The sequence below is a fragment of the Narcine bancroftii genome, chromosome 7 (genome assembly GCF_036971445.1).
Source record: "Narcine bancroftii isolate sNarBan1 chromosome 7, sNarBan1.hap1, whole genome shotgun sequence".
Lineage (NCBI taxonomy): Eukaryota > Metazoa > Chordata > Chondrichthyes > Torpediniformes > Narcinidae > Narcine > Narcine bancroftii.
In genome coordinates this window covers 178,937,222-178,959,583 of record NC_091475.1, presented here as the reverse complement: position 1 = coordinate 178,959,583, position 22,362 = coordinate 178,937,222, and the positions used below count along the sequence as shown (strand labels likewise).

At 38.9% G+C, this 22,362-nt stretch overlaps 1 protein-coding gene across 6 annotated transcripts in view; it reads left to right on the top strand.

The window, feature by feature from the left end:
- flt1 (fms related receptor tyrosine kinase 1) overlaps positions 1 to 22,362 on the top strand; it is a 274,469-nt gene that overhangs the window by 156,778 nt on the left and 95,329 nt on the right. For all 6 annotated transcript variants that reach the window (XM_069891516.1, XM_069891514.1, XM_069891517.1 and 3 more), the window contains exons 17-24: positions 2,245 to 2,374; positions 4,347 to 4,451; positions 10,997 to 11,110; positions 12,611 to 12,699; positions 14,419 to 14,569; positions 17,479 to 17,576; positions 20,317 to 20,439; positions 20,556 to 20,667. In XM_069891516.1, coding sequence (XP_069747617.1) covers positions 2,245 to 2,374; positions 4,347 to 4,451; positions 10,997 to 11,110; positions 12,611 to 12,699; positions 14,419 to 14,569; positions 17,479 to 17,576; positions 20,317 to 20,439; positions 20,556 to 20,667 — 922 coding nt within the window. The remainder of the gene's footprint in view (positions 1 to 2,244; positions 2,375 to 4,346; positions 4,452 to 10,996; positions 11,111 to 12,610; positions 12,700 to 14,418; positions 14,570 to 17,478; positions 17,577 to 20,316; positions 20,440 to 20,555; positions 20,668 to 22,362) is intronic.

The following is a 22,362-nucleotide window of genomic DNA, read 5'->3' as shown; positions in this document are numbered from 1 at the left end:
AACCATGTCTTTCGCCAGGCAGCATTTCCTCAAGTGCTTTTTCAGGCCACAGAAGTAGCACTTCAGGTGCTCACAGAGTACAGCAGCCACAGTTGGATCACTGGTGGGACGTAGGTGGTAGCAGAGTACAGCAGCTGTGGTCAGATTGCTGGGGGGACCTGGCGGTGGCAGCGTTCTGCAGGGTTGTGGCCCTCCCACATCCCAAGTTGGCAATACCTGGGGCAACCACAAGGCGGCTGCATTATCGGCCAAGTAGGACTCTATATTCTGGAGGGCCTGCCAGTTCAACTGCCCTCCACAAGTTGAGCTCACCTTGCTCTAACAGTCTCTGGCAGATGTAGTTAGACTTGATGCCTGCGACATAAACGTCTCTGATCAGGTTCTCCGTGGCCATCATGTCCTCACTCATCCGAGAGTTTGCAGGGCCTGGAGGTACTCAGTGCTCGATTCCCCGGGTTGCTGTTTTCGAGTAGCCAGGAGGTGTCTCGCGTGGACCTTGTTTACCTTCCTCAGGTACTGACCTTTCAGGATGTCCATCATCTCTGGGTATGACTCGGCATCTCTGGTCATTGAGTATACCAGGGGCCCGACCCAGGAATGTAGTACCTGGAACTTGTCATTTTCTGATCGAATGATATTAGATGATGCCTGCAGGAATGCTTTGAAGCAACGCAGCCAGGGTTCAAAGTTGTTGGAGGTTACAGGCGATTGTGGGTTGATTTCCAACTTCTCTGATTTTAGGGTCTGCTCCATTATCAAAATTTATTGTTAATAAAATTGATGAAGTTATGCAAAACTGATAATCTTTTATTAGCAATAGAATAGAGGCACGTCCATCCTGGTCGACTGTCCTGAACGGGGAGGGGGTTGTGGGACAATCACCTTTATTCAGGAGTCTGTGGGAGGAGGCACAGGTACAGTCAGCCAAAGGGGCATGTCCAGACTACTTTAATATACATACCATTGCGATGTCCCAAATATTATGGTGCTCTGAAATGTATAAAAAGTGCTGTCATTTCTACACAGTCAAACCAAAATCTATATAAATAAACTTGAATAAAATCTGGAATGTGAACTTTAATCACATTTGAATTGTTTGATTACAAATTTAAAACTGTGGAGCACTGGGGCAAATTAATGAAAAAAAGGTGTCTTTGTCCCAAACGTTATGGAGGGCACTGTAGGTTGAATGAGGAGACTGGAGAGGTTAACCAGGATGTTGTCTGGAGTTATTAGTGATTATGACCACAACCATTTAATTTTCTGATTTTAGGTAAACCCCACCCATTTCCAGTTCCACTATTAACATATTTACCTACACCTGCTCATAGTTTAATCTTTTTTTTCCCCTCCTCCCTCCCCATCCCCAGTGGGCTCTTCCTGTCTCTCCACTTCTCCCATCTTCTTCTGTCCAGTTCCCCAGAGCTACTCCAGAACCCTTCCACTTTATCTCTCCTTCCCATTTTAGTTTTGTAAGGGCCCTGCCTGAAATGTTGACTGACCATTTTGTTCAATGGGTGCTGAGTTCCTCCTGTTTCTTATTGTTCATTCAAGATACCAGCATCTGCAGTTCTTGTGTTTTTCCAACTATTTGGAGAGTTGGACAACTTGGATTATATTCTCTCGACCTTCAAAGGCTGCTGGGCAACCTGAAAGTAAAGTTATGAGGGGTATAGATACAATATAAAGCCTTTTTTCCCAGGGTGAAAATCCGAAATACGAGAGAACTTTATTTTAAGGTGTGTGGAGGAATGAGTTAGATAAGTTTATATAGTTTTAAAAGGAGGTTGTTTTTGAAATGTGCCCATTGTTAAGTTTTATAAGTATTTGTATTCATTATTTTAATTAAATTATGCTTTGCATTAAGAATCTTTCACTAAAATAATTTGTAGCAAAATATTTTTCTGATTTCAGATGATTTTCTTGTTGAATACCCTTTGGTTTTCTAAACAAATAATTGTTCTTGTTCAATAAACCTTTAACAGTGAATGATTGTTTTATCCATGCCTGCTGTTTATTCAAGGCAGTCTGACAGGGGACATGAATTAGTGCAGTGAAAGATGCCACTTCATTTTGACTGGATCACACTGGCAGTTTTGTTGCAGGCTATTGAACCTTGAAGAATACTTCAGAGGAAATGCTTACAGTGTTTTTCTTTCCAACTACAAACCATTAAGATGATATGTGTTGGCATGAACTCTGTGCAAGACTAGTGGATGTGTTTCTTATTCTTTGCTTTTCTAGCCGAGATCTGCAGAAATGAAAACTGATTACCTGTCGATTATAATGGATCCAGATGAAGTATCGCCGAATGAGCAATTTCTCCCGTATGATGACAATAAATGGGAATTTCCACGAGACAGACTGAAGCTAGGTATGACCACAAAAACGCGTACAAGCTGACACATACTGCTCAATCCTTATTCTCAATTGACAATTTTTTTTCTAAATAAACCTTGAGGAATGATAGCATGATCCATGCTGTGTAATCCACTCATTGTGGAAGCCATTTATCTGTACTCTTGGATTGTCTGTACCCTATCCAAAAAACAGGTTTTTCTCCAAATTTATTGATTTCATTGCCTAACAAGTTTATTATATCTATCTCTGTACTAATTTCAATGCATATTTCGCATAGGGAAGGATATGTGGAAGAAGGCATTAGAAGGACATGGTAGTGGGGTGGGGGGTGGGGGAAGTGAGAAGGTTTGTGTACTGCATGGACACTGGACATTTGTTTACTCCACTGAGCAGAATAGCCATTTAAGTTATGTATGTAAATTATGTACCTGCAAAATTTTGCAATGGATGATTAGAGTTCTATGGGTGCTTAGTTGGTTACAGAGTAGTATATGAAGCATGTATGCTCATTTGCGACATGCGTTATGCTGAAGGCTGGATTAGTGAAGACCTTAGTAAATGAACAAGTATGCTCACCTTAATTATTCAGAATGGGAAAATTGTGACATCTGCCATAATAACTTAGCCTCAGTGCTGCCACAGCTTACTTGGACAAATCTTTTGGCACATAGTTGCATGCTGCCATGGTAAAATGGTTTATTAAATAATGAATGGGAGTTGGAAATCTTACTGATTTTTTTCCTTTACCCATCCAGTTGTGCTGCTTTTGGCATTGCCCTAGTTCAGCAAAATAGTCTTTGAACCTAGAACTGTTTTGATCTGTCAGCATGGCATGAATCCGATACCTATTCAAGTGGAGTCAACAGTATTTTGAAATATTTTTTTCTTGCCAGAAACAAATGCTTCACTTGATTCCTGATATATTTTAAGATAAGAAGCTAAAACTAGACACTTTCATAACTATTTGGTTGAGACTTATGACTGTTCTCTGCAATTTATCAATTTATGCGTCACCACAGCATTCAGTACTTAAGAGAGACAGACCTGTCTCGTGGAAGTAGTTTTCGCTCCAGCTTCATTCTTTTGTGTTGGTACCAACAACAAAGATTTGATAAAGAAGTAGAAAAGTACTATTATTTCTGAAGGTAAATTTACCTGTAAGCCATGTAATCATCAGGCTTGTGTGGATGTATCCATTTTCCTCAGAGGTGAATGGAGATAATTAATCACTCTTCTGGAGAAAAGGTCCCACCTCCTTCATGTTGAGTAAACTTTGCCTCTGAAGAAGATGTCCCAAAGTTCTGTGAAGCAGACACCAAACGAGTTCACGATGTGGACAGTCCACAACCCTGACTCCCATCTCACTTTCCTAAAAGGGCCGTTAAAGAATACAGATACAGTAAAATTATACTTTTTATTGGTTTAAAAAATTATATTTTTCAAATGATGTTTACTTGCCAACTTCCTAGAGATCTTATTATTTTCCTTGTATGATAATTATCTAAATTATAGAAATGGTACATAATGGTTTTCTTTTCATTAAACATTTCTTGCTTTATACTTTGAAAGTAAACTCAATCGAAGGCCAAAAAATATTACACTTTAAACAATGATTTTCTTCAATGTGCATCAGATTCCAAAGTCATGTCTTTCTAAAGCTGGATTTTAAACTTGGTGCTCAGCCATTGTGATTGATTGGAACTTGGGACCAAAAACAAAATATTATAAATATTGATATTAAATATTATAAATATTTAAATTCTATTGGTTTTGGTAGTGAGGTTGAAGTGTATTTTATGATCTGATGAAAACAATGCTTCATTGCTGACATTTTCACATCTCTGGTATGGCATTGGATGCAACTGGATAAAAATATAAACTCCTATGAATTACTGTGTTATATAGCTGAGGATAGTTTTCAGAATGAATTCTAGAGAGAATGGAAATAATTTTTCATGAACTTCTTTGCTTGTCTCAATCTATAGGAAAAGCTCTTGGTCGTGGGGCTTTTGGGAAGGTGTTGGAAGCTTCTGCTTTTGGAATCAATAAATCAGCCACATGTAAGACTGTTGCCATTAAAATGCTGAAAGGTATTTTGAAATTAATATTTCAGAATTGTCACAAAGATTGCTACAGCATAAAAACCTAGTTGATGTAAAATACTGTATATGCAGACAGTCATCTGGTTACAAGAGGGTTTCGTTCCTGTTCATGTCGAAATGAACAAGAACTGTGAGTGGGCGAGGATCGTAGAAGCATCAGTGCTGGGAAACTGAGTAGAGCACAAGTAGAGCAGCTGCTGCTAGTTGGCCTCAGCAAGTGAGCCTGCTCAGTCTCCTCAGCTCTGCTTCGCTCAGTCCAGCCTTCATTTGTTGGAAATTGGAAGTTGGGATGGGGGTGGTGGGGAATGGGTGGGAAGGAAGAAGAAAGAAGGCACATAGATATGCCCCATTCCCACCTGGGTGAAGATGCCTGCAGACCCACAGCAGCTGGCAAATCTATCCACATCCATTCATTTATATACATGATGCTATTAGTTAGGGATTTGTAACCCAGGGGGGTCCTGTATTTGACAAGTCATAGCCATAGAACCATAAAACTGTTCATTGCAGATACAGGCCCTTTGGCCCACCAAATCTGTGCTGGCCATTCATCAATCACACCATCCTTTTTGAAAATTTTGTCCCCTTTCATAGAGCACTACAGCACAGAAAAAGTCCCCTTGGGCCATCTAGTTCATGTTGAACTATTATTTCACCTTGTCCCATTGTCCTACGCCCAGAACATTGTACTTAAATGTCAAAATCTTAAATGTCAAAATAAACCCACCACTTCTGCTAGCAACTTGTTCTACTCCATCTATACCCTTTGTGTGAAAAAGTTCCCCTTAAACATTTCACATTTCACCCTTCACCCATGTCCTCTATTTCTTCTCTCACACAACCTCAGTGGAAAAAACCTGTTTGCATTTACTCTATGTTTACTCTTTGTAATTTTGTATACTTCTATCAAATCTCCCCTCATTTTCCAGTGCAATGGGGAATAAATTCCTAACCTATTCAACCTATCCCAAAAACTTAGCTCTTCAAGTCATGGCAACAGCCTTCTAAATTTTTTCTGCACTCCTTCAATCTTCCTGTAGGAAGGTGACCAAAACTACGCACAATACTCCAAATTTTGCCTTAGCAATGTCTTATAAAACTTCAACATAACATCCCAATTCTTGTACGCAATACTTTGATTTATGAAAACTAATTTTCCAAAAGCTCTGTACAGTCTTTCCAGCTGGTCCACCCTCACTGCAAGCTTTGAAAGCCTTCATCACTCTCTGTTCCACCCCCAATCTTACTGTCATCTTCAAATGTGCTGATCCAATTTACCACATTGTCATCCAGATTAAAAGCAATTGACCCAGCACACCACTAGTCACAGGCCTCCAGTTAGAAAGCTAATCATCTACTACCACCTGGCTTTTTCCATCAAACCAATGCCTAGTCCAATTTACTATCTCATCTAGAATGCCAAAGGACTGAACCTTCTTAACCAACCTCCCATGTGGGACATTGTCATGGGCCATATTAAAGTCTTTCTTCCATCTACCTCCCAAAAATCTCTAGCTCTGTAAAGTTAATTTTGCCATTTAAAATTTTTGAAATATTCTAAATCTTTCTGCATTCTTAAACTGAGCTCAAATTCTCAATCTATTTTTCATCAAATAATTATTTGTTAATTTGTAAAAGGAAAATGGTAAAAAGGATTGGAAAATTGCCAACATAGAGGTAATTTTTAGTAAACTGCAATTCCATTTCCACCCAGGAAGGGCGATTCACTGATTTATCCAAATATTTGCGGAGGAGCTAGTGGAGTTGTTCAAGTGAACCGGTACGGACTTGAAGTGCCGACATGGCCTGTTTCCGTGCTGTAAATGGTTATATGGTTATATTTTGCATTTCAAATTTTAAAGTTCAAATTTATCATCAGACATCACATACAACCCTGAGATACTTTTTCCTGCATGATTGGCATGACTTACCATATAGAAAGTCATGTTGACTAGTCCCTGTCTATCCAAATATTTATCTGTCTGGACTCCTAGGATAACTTACAACAACAACCACTACTGAAAGATTTCCAGTTTTCAAGGCTGCTTGATTCATTTCACTTTCAAACTACAACTTATCCCATGAGGGCAGACAAATTTTGTTCACCTGCAAGATAATCAGAAATATTCCAGTTCATCTCCTCAAGTTCTCCTGGTGTACTTGCCCATTTCCAACCACAATCATTGTACAAATCCTGCTGAGTCTCTGTTGAATAATGAATAATGCATAAAAAAGAGAATGAAATAAAGAAGGGTCTATAGTTAAGTAATTTTAAATTTTGGAAATATTCTAAATCCTTCTGCATATTTTGCATTTCAAAGTTCAAATTTACTGTCAGAGTACATATATTGCATCACATACTTTTTCCTGCGTGCCAGGCAGAATTTCTACTGATCGGTAACAGTAAATTGTACTAAAAAAAACAGATGCGTGTACAATTGAGAGAAAAGTAAAGAAAGAAAGAAATGCAAGCCCACTGGAGAATACAGAAAAAAAATAAATATCCAGTAATATATGAGTCTTTAGATGAGTCTCTGATAATTCTGTTTAAGAGTCTGATGGTGGAGGGGTAGCAACTGTTCCTGAAACTGGTGATATGAGTCTTGTAGCACCTATACCTCTTTCCTGATGGCAGCAGTGAATATGGAGAATGTCCGAGGTGGTGTGGATCCTTGATGATTGCTGCTGCTCTCTGACAACAGCTTTCCATTAGATTTTCTCAATGGTGGAGAAAGTTTTGCCTGTGATTTGCCAAGGTTTCTGATGTTGTACCAAAATTCCACAAACTCCTGAGGAAGTAGACATGCTTTTTTCATAATGTCATTACAATGTTGGGTCCAAGATGGGTCCACCAAGATAGAGACTTCCAGGAATTTAAATTTGCTCCCTGTGGTAAGCCACTGTTTGTATATTTCTGTCTGGATATGCCCATTTGCTGATTGTAGCTGTGGCTCCTTCCACAGACTCCTGAATAAAGGAGACTGTTCCACAGCCCCCTCCCAAGCTCAGGACAGTCAATCAGAATGGACGTGCCTCCATTCTATTGTGAGTACAAGCCTAACAGCTTTATACAACTTCATTCTTTTGGAGTTATTGATGGTGCATCAATTTTATTCACAATAAATTTTGACAATGGAGCAGGTCCTGAAGCCAGAGAAATTGGAAATCGACCCACAATCACCTGAAGCTACCACCAACTTTGAACTCTGGCTGCATTGCTTCAAACCATTCCTGTAGGCATCATCCACTATCGTTCGATCAGAAAACAACAAGCTGCAGGTACTACATTCCTGGGTTGGGCTCCTGGTATACTCAATAACCAAGGACATCGAGTCGTACCCAGAGGTGATGGACATCCTGAAAGGCCAGTACCTAAGGAAGGTAAATGAGGTCCACGCGAGACATCTCCTGGCTACCCGAAAACAGGGACCTGGGCAATTGAGCGCTGAGTACCTCCGGGTCCTGTAAGCTTTCGGACAGGCCTGCGACTGCAAGGCTGAGATGACCACTGTGAACACGAAGGACCTGATCAGAGACACTTATGTTACAGGCATCATGTCCAACTATATCTGCCAGAAACTGTGGAGCAAGGTGAGCTCAATTTACAAAGGGCAGTTGAACTGGCAGGCATGCTAGAGATGGCCCTCCAGAATATGGAAGCCTACTCAAATGACAACACGGCCATCTTGTGGTTACCCCTAGTGCTGCCATCTTGGGATGCACTGCCACCGCCATGCACCAACAGCGATCTGACCATGGCCGCTGTACTCCGCGAGCACCTAACTCTGCTAACAACCTAACTCTTGCCAGCAACCCAACCACAACCTCTGTACTCCATGAGCACCTGAAGTGCTACTTCTGCAGCCTGGGCAAGGACCCAAGGAAACGCTGCCCGGCGAAAGATGCAGTCTGCTCCAACTGCAGGAAGAAAGGGCATTACGCGAAAGTGTGTAAGTCCAAGTTACCCCAATCCAGCAGTGCCCCCTGTGGACCTTGGGGACCACCATCTTATACGCCACTATCTCTGAGAACCAGCAGCGCAGCATGTGAGCCATGGGGGCTACCATCTTGAATGCAACCGAACACACGAACTTTCCACCACAGCTACAGTCAGCAACCCAACTCTGGCCTACATCATGCTGGATCAAGGTAGTCCTCACCAGATTGATGATGGACATTGAGGTAAACGGCCACGTGACAAGCTGCCTGTTTGATAGTGGGAGTATGCAGAGCTTCATTCACCTTGTCACGGTGCAGCACTACTCCATCAAGGTTAGGTCAGTGAGTCATAAAGTCTCCTTGGCCTCGAAGTTCCATACGTCTAATGTCCGTGGAAACTGCGTAGTAACCCTGATCTTACGGGGCACAAACTACAATGACTTTAAACTCTTGGTGAACCAAATTGGACATATAAATGGATTACAAATCCTCCATAATGATCTCTGCCACCCTGGAGTCACCAGGTTCTTCCATTTTATCAAAGCCTGCAATCTGTTGTATTCCATTGAGGAGATCAGAGCTATGACCAGGAACTGCCAGGTCTGCCCAGGGTGCAAACCACACTTCTATCGACCAGACAGAGTGCAATTAATAAAGAGCACCCACACCTTTGAATACCTGAGCATCGATTTTAAAGGACCCCCTCCCATCCTCTGACTGCAATGTGTACTTCCTCAACATCATCGATGACTAATCATGTTTTCCGTTTGCCTTCCCTTGCCTGGATATGACAGCTGCCACAGTCATCAAGGCCCTATGCATCCTCTTCTCTCTGTTTGGGTTCCCCTACTTTATCCATAGTGACCGGGAGCCCTCCTTTATGAGAGACGAGCTATGCCAGTACTGTTGGTCAGAAGTATCACCACAAGCAGAGCCACCAGCTCCATCCACCGAGGGAATGGGCATGTAGAAAGGGAGAACATCACCGTTTGGAAAGCCACCCTCCTAGCCCTGTGGTCTAAAGGCCTTCAGTCTCTCACTGGCAAGATGTCCTCCCTGAGGCACTCCACTCAATCAGATCATTCCTTTGACCTGCACCAATGCCACTCCACATGAAAGAATTTTTTACTTGCCCTGGAAGTCTGCAACAGGGACCACACTGCCAATCTGGCTGACATCCCCAGGGCCAGTCCTACTCTGGAACCACGTGAGGAGCCATAAGTTCAGCCCACTGGTTGAGAGAATCCACCTCCTCCACGCCAACCCCCAATACGCTTATGTGGCGTATCCTGAGGGGTACGAGGACACAGTATCAGAGGTTCCAGAAACCATGACCAACCACCCCGTACCCTCCTCTCCTGTCTTTACCCATGATGCACCAGAGTAATGGCAGGTTACCCCAGCCCCAATGGGTGGCATGCCAGACCTGTCACCACACATCCATCAAACCAATGCCAATGACTGCATACAGGGGCCCCAGACTGTTCAGGACCCCATGCAACGACGCAGCCTCAGCTGGTACTACAATGATCACAGCAACAGATAAGACCACCCAAAAGACTTAATTTTTGATAACATCAGATCCACTCACCCCACCAGACTCTTTTTTTAAAACCAAGGGGCAAATGTGGTAAACCACTGTATGTATATTTAACTGTCTGGGCACGCCCTTTGGCTGATTGTACCTGTGGCCCCTCCCACAGAACTCTGAATAAAAGTGTCTATTTCACAGCCCCCTCCCCAGTTCAGGACAGTCGACCTACATGGATGTTACTCCATTCTATCAGTTTTACATAACTTCAATTTTTTGGAGTTATTAATGGTGCATCACTCACTCTCTCCACCTCTGATCTCCTAATGATCACTGGATTGTACACCATTGGTTTTTCTTTCCTGAAGACTACAATCAGTTCCTTGGTTTTGTTGAAATTGAGTGAGAGATTGTTGTTACTGCACCATTCAGCCACGTTTTCAATCTCCCTCCCGTATGTCGAGTCATCGCCCTTTATATACAATCCACTACTGTGGTATCGCCAGCAAATTTGTAAATGGTGGTGTTGTCATATCGAGCCACACGATTATAGGTGTAAAGCAGGTAGAGCAGGGTGCTAAGTACGCAGCCCTTTGGTTCTCAGAGGCTGATGGAAATTGTGGTGGAGATGCTCTTGCCAATCCACCCTGATTGTGATCTAGAGGTGAGAAAATCTAGGATCCAATTGCACAGTGGGGTATTGAGGCTCAGGTCTCGAAGTTTGCTGATCAGTTTTGAAGGGATGCAGGTGTTGAATGCTGAACTGTAGTCAACAAAGAGAATCCTGATATATGCACTTTTGCTGTCCAAGTGTTCCAGAGTTTTGTATAGAGCCAGTGAGATGGCAAATTGGAACGGATCCATGTCACTGCTCAGACAGGAGCTGATGTGCTTCAACACCAGCCTTTATATTTAATGTGTTAGATAAAATTGGTATTTAATATGTTAAAATATAATTCTAAAGTCTGAATTTGTTCGTATCTTCATTGAACAGATGTTTCAATGCTATAAGCGAAAGATTACTATTCTAAATCTAAATTGTTTAATAATATTTTCTTCCCAGAGGGGGCCACAGACAGTGAACATAAAGCTTTAATGTCAGAACTAAAGATCTTGATTCATATTGGAAACCACCTAAATGTGGTAAATTTGTTGGGAGCATGTACCACACATGGAGGTTTGTAACATCATGGCTGTCTTGTTAATATTACGGAAGTTAAAAGCACAGAATAAAATGTTCTTCCATGTTTGTCTGAAAATTCAGGTTATTTTGGTTTTAAAATAATAATAATATGATTGTGTAAAACTCGAAAAATGTGTTTATTTTTAGTTTATTTGATTGTGGAAGTGAAAAATGCTAAAAGTTTGAGGAACAGGAAATGCTGTAAATACTCAGGAGAATGCCTGCAGAAAGAGAAAGAGTATATTTAAGATGATGACTTTATCAGAACAATTAACTTTCATGTCATTGGTTTGAAACAATCTTTCTATTAGCGGTCAGACTGACGAAGAAAGGGAAATAAAAGGAAGTATCCATGGAGACTCCGACCAGAATTATTATTAGTAACTGGTGCAATCATCCCCAATTTGCGTATCTCCCCATCATGTTACAACACATGGATTGTTAACTATTTGTTAACAATAAGCCTTTGCTTGTTGCTGTCCCAGCAGCAACATAGTCCCTGAGGCTGACTCCTGATTGGTACGACTGAGTGTATCACATGGTCATTCTGCTGAATTAGTGAGACTTGATTCTGGAAATACCTGACTGACTGACTAAATCATAACCCTAGCTGTCAAAACTTTCAAAACATTCATAAATATTCAAAAACAAATAAAAGCTTGTTTAAAAAGAATCATAATTAAAATATTTTAAAATTAAAAGTAAATAAAACACTTAAAACACTGTAAAATACTCAAAACAATGAAATATATATATTAACCAAATTGATACAGGATAATTGAAATTACCTGACACTTCCCTATCTCTCTTGGAGCTGTTCCTTTCCCATAAAATTCATGGCATCAGTGAACCTATGGCCCATCTGATAATATACAAGCTAAAAAGGTAAATTTCCCAATGTAATTCATGAAAATGACAGGAGGATGAACCTTCACCATTGGGTTCATAAGGCCCTTGGATGTGCTTTACATTATCAACTTGGCCATCCTAACATAAAAAACTCGCTGTTCCAATTCAAATGGTTGGCATCTCAGTGAGACACTTTGAAGTTACTGTACATCCAATGCCGAGAATTAGTCTTGCAGCGTACAATTCCCTGCAGTCTCTCTGCAAGAGGTGTGCAGCTGAGGTAATTCTGAATATAACACAGAGAGAAACTGTTATATATCCATGCTAAGTTTCAAAAGTATAGTTTAATAGAAACACCATAATCACCACACCAAATGAAATGTAAGGTTCAAAACTACATTTTTATGAAGATTGTTTTTAAATCTTAACAAGCAGACAAACTTTTGTATCACAATCCCAGAACTTCCATAGCCACTTTGTGCATAAGGCAGAATTATTGGGAGTACAGTATTGATTTCCTATGTGCAGAAATGACAGGCAAGGTTCTCGATGAATCTACAAATTTAAACAATTACCCTATCTTATCCCAGAGTTTCAATTTTGTTAAATTTAGCCATAATATGTCCTATTTTTTTCTATATACAGGTCCTTTAATGGTGATTGTTGAATATTGTAAATATGGCAACCTCTCCAATTATCTTCAAATGAAAAGGAACAACTTTGTGCTGCATAAGGTGAATGAATGCAACCATCCAAATTTAAAAATCTTATTGAATTATTGAGTTTCCAACTGACTGAATGTAATTAATGGCAGGTTTTTTTTTTCATTTTCTACACATTCCACTTATAAGACCTTAATGCATAGGAGCAAAAAGAGGCTGTTAATCCCATTGAGCCTACCCTGCCATTTAAACATAAACTGAAGCTTTTCCCACACAATCCCACCACACGAGCTTCTTTCCATAACCTTTGATGCCCTGGCTTACGGGTGCCATGGTAAGCGTAGCGGTTAGCGCAACGCTGTACAACACCAGTAATCAGGACTGGGGTTCAAATCCATCGCTGTCTGTAAGGAGTTTGTACATTCTCCCTGTGTCTGCGTGGGTTTTCCCCAGGGATTCTGATTTCTTCCCACTCTTTAAAAACATATCAGCACCTGTTACCATGCTGTATGTCTATAAATAAATAAATAAATAGATAGATAGATAAATTATAAAGATTTCAATCTCTGCCTTAAATACACCCAAAGACCTGGCCTCCACAACAGTTGTGGCAATAAATTACACAGATTTACCACCCTCTGGTGAAAGAGATTCCTTCGCATCTCTGGTTCTAAGTGGGCACTGTTCAATCCTGAAGTTGTGCCCTCTTGTCCTAGACTCTCCCACCATGGGAAACAACCTTTCTACATCTACTCTGTCCATGCCTTTCAACATTCAAAATGTTTCAATGAGATCCCCCAACATTCTCCTAAATTCCAATGAATACAGGCCAAGAGCTGTCAAACGCTCCTCATATGATAGCCCTTGCATTCCCAGAATCATCCTAGTGAACCTCCTCTGAACCCTCTCCAATGTAGCACATCTTTCTTTAAATGAGGAGCCCAAAATTGCACACAGTACTCTGTGGGCCTCTCCAGTATCTTATAAAACCTTATATTTAAAGCAAAATAACAAGTCAACCGAGTGATGTGGCTAAATATTCAAAGATGACCTACTATGATCTTTTCTCTGTGTAGCCTCTTCTCATCTTGCAACTGGAAGTAGAAATCAGTGAGAATACATTATCTGGAGAATTATATATGCATCAGACTATTTTGACGTTAAGGCTTCATAATTCACTCGGCTGTTTTCAAGCATCAAAAAGACTTAGTTACTAATGTTTGCACTTATTTCTGCATCTTCTTTACAGCTTGCACTACTACCCAGCTTTATAAAATCCCCAAACTTGGATATATTGCATTGATTGTCTCCTCCAAATAATTTATGGAGACTGAACAGCTAGCATGCCAGCATTGTCCATGTACCACTCCATTTGTCACAGCATTGCAACCTCCAAACTCAAAAATATTCTATTTCCTTCTACTCTCTATTTTCTTTCAGTTAGCCAAAGACATTCTGAAAGAGGCAGTCTCCTATTTAACAGCTTGCCATGGCTGGGTTGTGATCTGCCATTGCTGAGTAGCTGAGTGATAAGGTGAGGTGAGGAGGACATGGAAAAGTTAAAATTTAAGATTTAATTTTAGTAAATAATTTCCACCTAGTCACAAAACATAAAGCAGGAGAAATCCATTTACTCTTTCATCTGCTAACTATGCAATATTGTAGTGTGTAGGCTGGCAGTTTTTAAGTGAGGTAAAATGCATCTTTCCAACATTATCAAATTTTTAATGTATGTACCAAGATTAACTCATTTTTTTAAAAGCTTTTGTCCTTTGCTCTATCTGCTTCTAGGAAACTACACTACAGGCAAATAAAATTCAAGAAAAGTTCCCAATGGAGGAGAAAAAGAGAAGGCTAGCCAGTGTTACAAGCTCTGAGAGTACCACCAGCTCTGGATTTGATGAAGATAAAACTCTAAGTGATGTTGAAGAGGAAGAGGAGGGTAAGATCCAATTCCTTCCTGATTTACAGCCTTCAAAGTTATTTTTACATCACACTGACTATCTTTGATGTCCTTACTGATTATCTAATAAACATCCGTGGGTTATTCTTAATGGGAGGAGACCCACCTTTCACATTTGGAAAAGAATAAAAATGCATGTGTACCATGTGTGTGCAAATTCTTATCAACATATACATAGGGAGGAAACATCACCTCTTTATTTTGCCACAAATCTCAATGAGAATTGAAAGTGGGGAACAGAGTTAGAAAAGTTCTCAGGAATAAAAAGCAGCTACAGTAGTAGTTGTAGCTTTACCATTGCCATGTTTTAACCTGCGATTAACTAAGTGATCTCAAATATTGCTGGAATTTTCCACAGAATTGAGGCAATACTTAGAAACATTCAGAAATGGAAAATAGGGTGTTCTGTTCCTCTGTTTATTTCCCTAAAATATACTCAGTAATTAATACTTAAAGGAGCGTTTTGTTCCAAGGGATTTCATGGAACTATGAATGTTCAAACTTCAGTGATATGTAATAACACAAGAATTCACAGAGTGAAATACAAATATTTTTTATTAAGTGTCACAAATAATTCCTTTTTTTCTTGTGTGCGCTTGGGCAATGAATTTGTAGAAGAAGAATACTCACTGCTAAGGCTTGTACATGAAGAATGGCTTTCAAGATTTTAATAATTTGCTATTAATTTCCATTTCACTTGGCCATGAACAATTCCAACAGAACTTGACCTTTACCCTCCCACCAGGCTTTTTACAGCCTTTCAAGTTAACAATTTAACTAAATCTTAGACCTACCAACAATTAAAAGTAAAATAAAAATTAAATGTAAAATAAAAAAAAATATATTATGGTAACCATCTGCTTCCATTTTTTGTTTCCATGTTTTCCTCACCATCGGCTCCTTTTGCTTTGCATCTCCACTGATTTTACCAGTCAATCCTGCCCTCTGCCCTGTCTCTTTCTCTTTTCACCAGTTCTGCTTTTCCCTGGCCCCACTTTTCATTGCTAGCATCTACCCAACTCTTATCTAAAATGACCTGAGAGTATTATTGATGCTTCTTTCTCCACGAAACATTGACCAAACTCCATCATGCTTTCAGCACTTATTGCTTTTAATTTGGATTACTAACATCTTTGGTATTTGGCAGACATCTGATATCCTGAACAAGGTACTAAAGGGCAATTGAAAGATTGCATTTATTCCATGGATTTCAACCAGAAACAAAGAAGTTTGCGATAAAATTTGGATATGAAAATAGAAAACAAATTATCATTTGTACAAAAGGGACTCTGTTGGAATCTAGGATATTGAACCTTAGGAGTTTTATAAATCCCCAAATATTATATTGTACTTATTGGAATAATTTCACATTGAAACCACGTTTTTTTTGCATAACATACATGGGAAAGGTTTAGGAGATTAATGCACGTTTATCAGGACAGAAATGTAATTGTGGGAATTGTAGTAGATTGTGGGAAAATTATTTTATGAAAAAAGGAAAGAGTGATGTTCTCCAGGGATGTTGGAGGGAATAGACTGACACAAAGTACACAGAGCCATTTGTAAACTGTAATGAATGGCAAGAAGGGTGTAATTGCTCACTATTTGGGATTGTTATGTTACGTTGGTTGAGTGTGCTTGAGTTGACTGTGGCAATACTGATCTCCGGTCTCCTGTTGGATTAATCAAAAGATTACTATTACAGGCAAAGAATAAACCACGGAAAACATTTGATGTCTGAAACAAAAAGGAAAAGAATGGAGACATTCAGCAGGTCCAGTAGCATCCATGGTGAAAGTGAAAAAGCTACTGCTTCAAATATTGTCTTTTGGCTGAATGTTTTATTGGAATTCACTCCAATGTTGGTTGTTGATTCAAAGGATAAATAAATATGATGGAATTGGGGAGGATTTCCTGTTAGAGAATTACCTCATGACTGAGAGATCTTCTCTTGTTAAGTGACAGAGTGGCAGAACTGCAAATATTATTTTGTATTTGGGTGGTAAGCCAGAAAATTGCATTGCAAGTAAGAGCATTTCACTCTGAATTTTCCTTCATATTGATAGATTAGGCACTTGTACACAGTGCTCTGTATATATTTCAGATAAAAGCACATTTTTCCCTTTATTTGTCCCTGAGCTCCACAGTTTTAAATTTGTAATCAAACAATTCACATGTCATTAAAGTGGACATTCCAGATTTTATTCTCTCCCATATCATGGAGGGCACTGTATCTTACAGGTCTGCTTGTCATGTCCCCAGTCACCTACTGGAAAGCTTTAAATTTTCCATTTGTGCCTCAAATCTCTGTTTCTCCCATAGCTTGAGTGGGCACAGTTAGAGTTGTTCATGAGGTTGAAGGAAGATGAAATCCAGAAACTTTATGGCATGAGCTGTTTGGAATTTCATGGACAGAGTAGATGTTGGAAGGTTGTTTCCTATGGTTAGTGAGTTTAGGACAAGAGGGCACAAATTCGGGATCGAAGGGCATCCACTTGGAACAGATTTCTTTAGCTAGAGGGTGGTAAATCTGTGGAATTTGTTGCCACAGGGTGTTGTGGAGGCCAAGTCATTGGGGAAATTTAAGGCAGAGATAATTAGTCAAGGAATCAAAGGTTATAGGGAGAAGGCTGGAGAGTGGGGCTGAATGGATCAGCTCATGATTGAATGTTGGGGCAGACTCAATGGGCTGAATAGCCTATTTTTGTTCCAATGTCTTATGGTCTCATGGATTTTACGAGCTACACTAGGATCAAAAAATATATAAATAATTGGCATCAACATTTTAGGATTTTATCTTAGCTCCCCATACCTTGAGAACTTTATTACTGATCTAGTAACTGCAGTAGCAATTCAGATTAACCATTCCTTTTTTTAATGTTTGATAGATGCAGATGATTCGTACACGCAACCGATTACCATGGAGGACCTAATCAGTTACAGTTTCCAGGTGGCCCGAGGCATGGAATTCTTAGCTTCAAGGAAGGTTTGAATACAATCTGAATAAAAATTTTGAACCTCATGGTCAAGGATATTAGAAATAATTAAACATCTTCTCTTTCATCTGTTGTAGTAAGATAAAGTCTAATCAAAAATGTGAGCTCTGTATAGTATTTTGTTTAGAATTTTGTAATACTCTACGTATCTAGTTCTCAATTTACTATTTGTTTTGCTACAGTTTTGTGTACAAATTTTAGATTATTTTCACCTAATAATCTGAGTGCAAATCAATTTGATATTCATTGCAGTTTTACTTTGACACTAGTACCAGTTGGAAAGGTTTTGATGCCATGTTTGATTCCTTGAAAAATACTCTAAATAACATTTGTAAAATCCAAAGATTTTAATTTGAGATTGAAAAATTCAAATCGAGTTGTTGAGCCAGCTTCTCCAAACAGGAGTAAAATGGACAAAATTAGATGTGTTTGCACTTAAAAGCAATTTTTCACATTTCATGTTGTGTCAGCTATCATTTTTGAGTCAATTAATGACCATTGGGAAATTGGGCTAGTTGACTCTAATGCAATTTAATACTGCAAGGTTTGCTTGCTCCAGCTTAATTAGCTAATATTGCCTTAATTGGTGCAGTGCACACAGGAGATTTTCAGAAATGGGAGACGTGGGGAAATTCTAAAATTTTCATTATTTACCCACAAAAAATACAAGAGCAGACTGTGTAAGTTATAGAATTGCCACTATCCTAAAAAATAGCATCTCTTAGCTCACTTTCTAATCACGTCATTTATTGAAACTCATTTTGTTGATTGCATCTCTTTTCATCTTTTCATTTACCCCCCCCCCGGCCCCCATCCCCGTTTGTGTGGGACAACTCATTGTACAGGGGTTGAAAGCAAGTCTTTTCATTATAGAAGAGGAGTGTGGACTGTGAGAGAATGGGGAACATTATGATCCATTTGCACCTCATCTTTGTGACAGTCCTTTCTAGTGTTATGCTTCAATCACTATGCTAACTTGGTGATTTAAGTAACTTGCTTCCGCAGCTGCTGTGAACTCCACACAGAGGTCCCAGCTGGAACCACTGAGGTCTTCTTTAGATCACACCCTTCAAGATGAGCTACTTTCAATGTATTTTTGACAATTTTTCCAATTATTTTAATGATTCAGTATGGGTGTTAACACTATTAAAACCATATTTTAAGTGCAGGGAAAGAATGTGAATCAGTTTTCAAGGCTACATTCAAGAACAATTCATAAGCACATTTAACCACTGCAATTAACAAACCAATTTTCCAAGAATGCCAAAAGATAAGGTGTCTCTTCTACAAAATATGTTTCATTAATCAGCTAATTGACTGCAATATACATTAATTTCAAGAGCCATGTATCTGTAAATGACAATTGTAAGTTATAAAGCTCTTCAGACGTTTGATGGGATACATGGTGGAAGGATATTGAGCTGTTGGAAGAGTAGACAATGGGTCCCAGTCTCACAGTAAAAGTCAACGGGTTCAAACTGAGATAAGAAAAGGAAATGTATGCATTTTTGAATTTATCTCTGTCATAAATTACACATAAATTCCAAACCATTTGTGGATCTTGAGAACAGAGCAAGAGCAAGGGATCTGTGAATAGTGTTAAAAGGCCGAACTGAAGTGGAAAATTAGTTGTGATCTTATTGAATAGGAGAACTGGCAGAAGGGGCTGAATGATACACACCTCCTTTATCTTTTTTTTAATTTGGAGGTATAACATGGTAATAGGCTCTTTTGGTTCATGAGCCCACCTACCAACCCTGTACATCTTTGGTATGTGGGAGGAAACTGGTACACATGCAGAAAATTCTTAGAGATGCAGGAAGAACATACAAATCCTTACACACAGCATCAGATTTGAATCTGGGTTGCTGGTACTATAATAGCATTGTGCTAACCAAGCCACCCATTATGTACTATGTTTATAGACTACATTCTTGTGAACATCAGCATCATCATCTCAATATGATTTGTAAAAATCACACCATTTAAACATCAATTTTTCAATGGACTCTCACTTGAAAATAGAAGTCACTGGAAATAGAGAACATTCCAGTTAAAACATACAAGTTCTGATATTTCCAGCATTTATAACCATTTGGAATTGCTGAAGATAATGTATAATTCTGTTACAACATAGAAGTTTGGAACAAATCTGAAATGTTATTTTGATTCCCCTAGTGTAATTGGTACAGTTAAGGCAGGGAGCCAATAGTCAATGGAATATATGTCATCCTCCATTCATTATTTGCTCCATCTTCCTCTGCCTATTCCTTTACATAACTTGTGGGAGATCCTGTCCTTTGTTCTATGCACTGTGAAAATGTCATGGAAAATCATAGAGGAATGTTTTCTTACCTGTTATGTGTTGCCAAGTTCAAATGTACACGTAAGCTAAGCTGAAGAGCTTGTAGAAGCACAGTATGAAGCTGGATTTGTGACGCCCCGCTCTTCCTCCCATCTAGAAATGCAATGAATGATTATTACATTTAATGACCTACTTTCAAATTATGATTTCTGTAAACAAATACATTTGTTACGCATGTTCTAAGGAACTCAAGCAGACATCTACTTACTTCTGTCTACTTCCCCAGGAAAATGTTAAATTATATTTTTTATATCAGTAGGTAAAGAGGTTTTTACTAAAAAAGTTTCATTATAAATAATGACATCAGGAAACCCATGGCAATGATTGAGGAAATGAGGTTTGAGAATGCAACTCTTTTATTACAGTGCATCCATCGAGATCTGGCAGCAAGAAACATCCTTTTATCTGAGAACAATGTGGTAAAGATCTGTGATTTTGGACTTGCACGAGATATTTATAAAGATACTGATTATGTTCGAAAGGGAGATGTGAGTTCATTTAATGGGATTATTTTAGAAAATATAAATAATTTGACAATTAAAATTTAAACATTACCTTCAGAAAGAGCTCATCATGTCACTAATCATGTTCATCAATATTGCAGGCAAGGCTCCCTCTCAAATGGATGGCCCCTGAATCTATATTTGACAAAGTTTACAACACTCAAAGTGATGTCTGGTCTTATGGAGTTTTATTGTGGGAAATATTTTCTTTAGGTATGCCATAATATCTATATCTATATATTGTATTGAAGTATGGGATACCTTATCACCACACATTGACTGGCATCCATAGATAGTATATGTGAGTGTATGTGTATGTGATGAAGTCTTTTATTTTAAATTGGCAGTTGTTTGACTTACAGAAAATGCACCAAAATTGGTTATAAGACCAACTAATTAAGAAATATCCATAGGGAAATTGGTATTACATCTTGTGGTTGTTGAACTCAAAGAGTCTGTTAGTGCTTTGATTTTACATCCTATCCTTGCTTTTACATCCTATCCTAACCACTTCCCTCCAAATCTCTATAACTTCCTCCAGCCCTCCATTTGTTTGAACTCTCAGTACCTCCTTGATTATGGTATGGCAGAACATTCAAGAGATGACAAAGAATGAGTTAACAATGTTTAGGATGTATGACTATAATGAAATTTTGTTAAATCAGGATGTGGGACTAAGAACAAACCACATTGCCATAAAGTATCTATTATTTCAGCCTAAAGGCTGTGGGCAACAATGAAGCAACTTCTGTGAAGTGAACTTTCCCTCTTTGGTCATTATTTGCATTCTACGCATCACTACCAGATGATTAGCCTAGCGACTCCGTGCCAACCATCAACCTTCCTTTTACACTAATCCTATATTAATCCCATAATTATGATCAATATTATGATCGACTATCTCCAGATTTTTCTACTCTCCTAAACTTTGGGGGAAATTTAAAGTTAGTAGCTATATCATCTTTGGAATGTGGGGACAACTCAGAGGAAGATCACATGGTCATATGGAGAAGTTATAAACATATAGCGTCCAAGCACAGGCTTAAACTCCGGTTTCTGGTACCCTGAGGTAGCAATTCCACTAGTTCCAGGATGTTATGCAAATAAAGTAGTTAGGATATAGCATAAGCAGTCCACAGCATTGAGGCTAATGTAGTTAATTCTATGACCATAAGTTGCTTAACAAAAACTTAAAGTCAAGATTAAATATGGGATGTTTATAATTACGAGACTAGTCTTCAAGAAATATATTTCCTCAGTGTAGTTTTATCCGAGTAAAACTCTTCTGAAGCATAATTTATTAATTTGGAAAAATGGTTCATCTTAGCTTAGCATAAACACAGTGCATCTTGTGAAACCAAATTCTTATACTCAATTGACATTTCAGCTTGAAGACAAGATAGCTTCTGGCTAATGGGGAATTGTGTTCCTCCTCTACTGCTTTCTGTCTTAGACTGAGAAATCAACTGACATTATTTATGAATTGCATTGGCGATTTGACCAGGAACTTGGATGATTACCAGCAATCAACGAAGGTAGAGATTATACTGCTGGAAATTATCAAAGTACTTACAAAACAATCAGAGACAGAAAGATAATAATCTATCTTGGTCTCTGAAAGTTCTCCACATCTATGTGTTCCAGGACCCGTTAGAATTTTGGTATTCCATTCTATTTCTAACAATTCTCCATTGCTTGGTTTACTCAGACTTTAAGCTAAACAGTCTTTAGCTGCTCCATTTTTCTTTAGTGTACAATTGTGAACACTGCTCCCACATCATCAGACTTTAATGCACTGGTTGGCTGAGAGTGTTTGATTTTTGAGAGTGTAATGATGGTTTGTACCTGTAATGTACCAGATAGCAGCAATAGAAATTTACCCAGACAGTGTATTATTTAAAATAATAT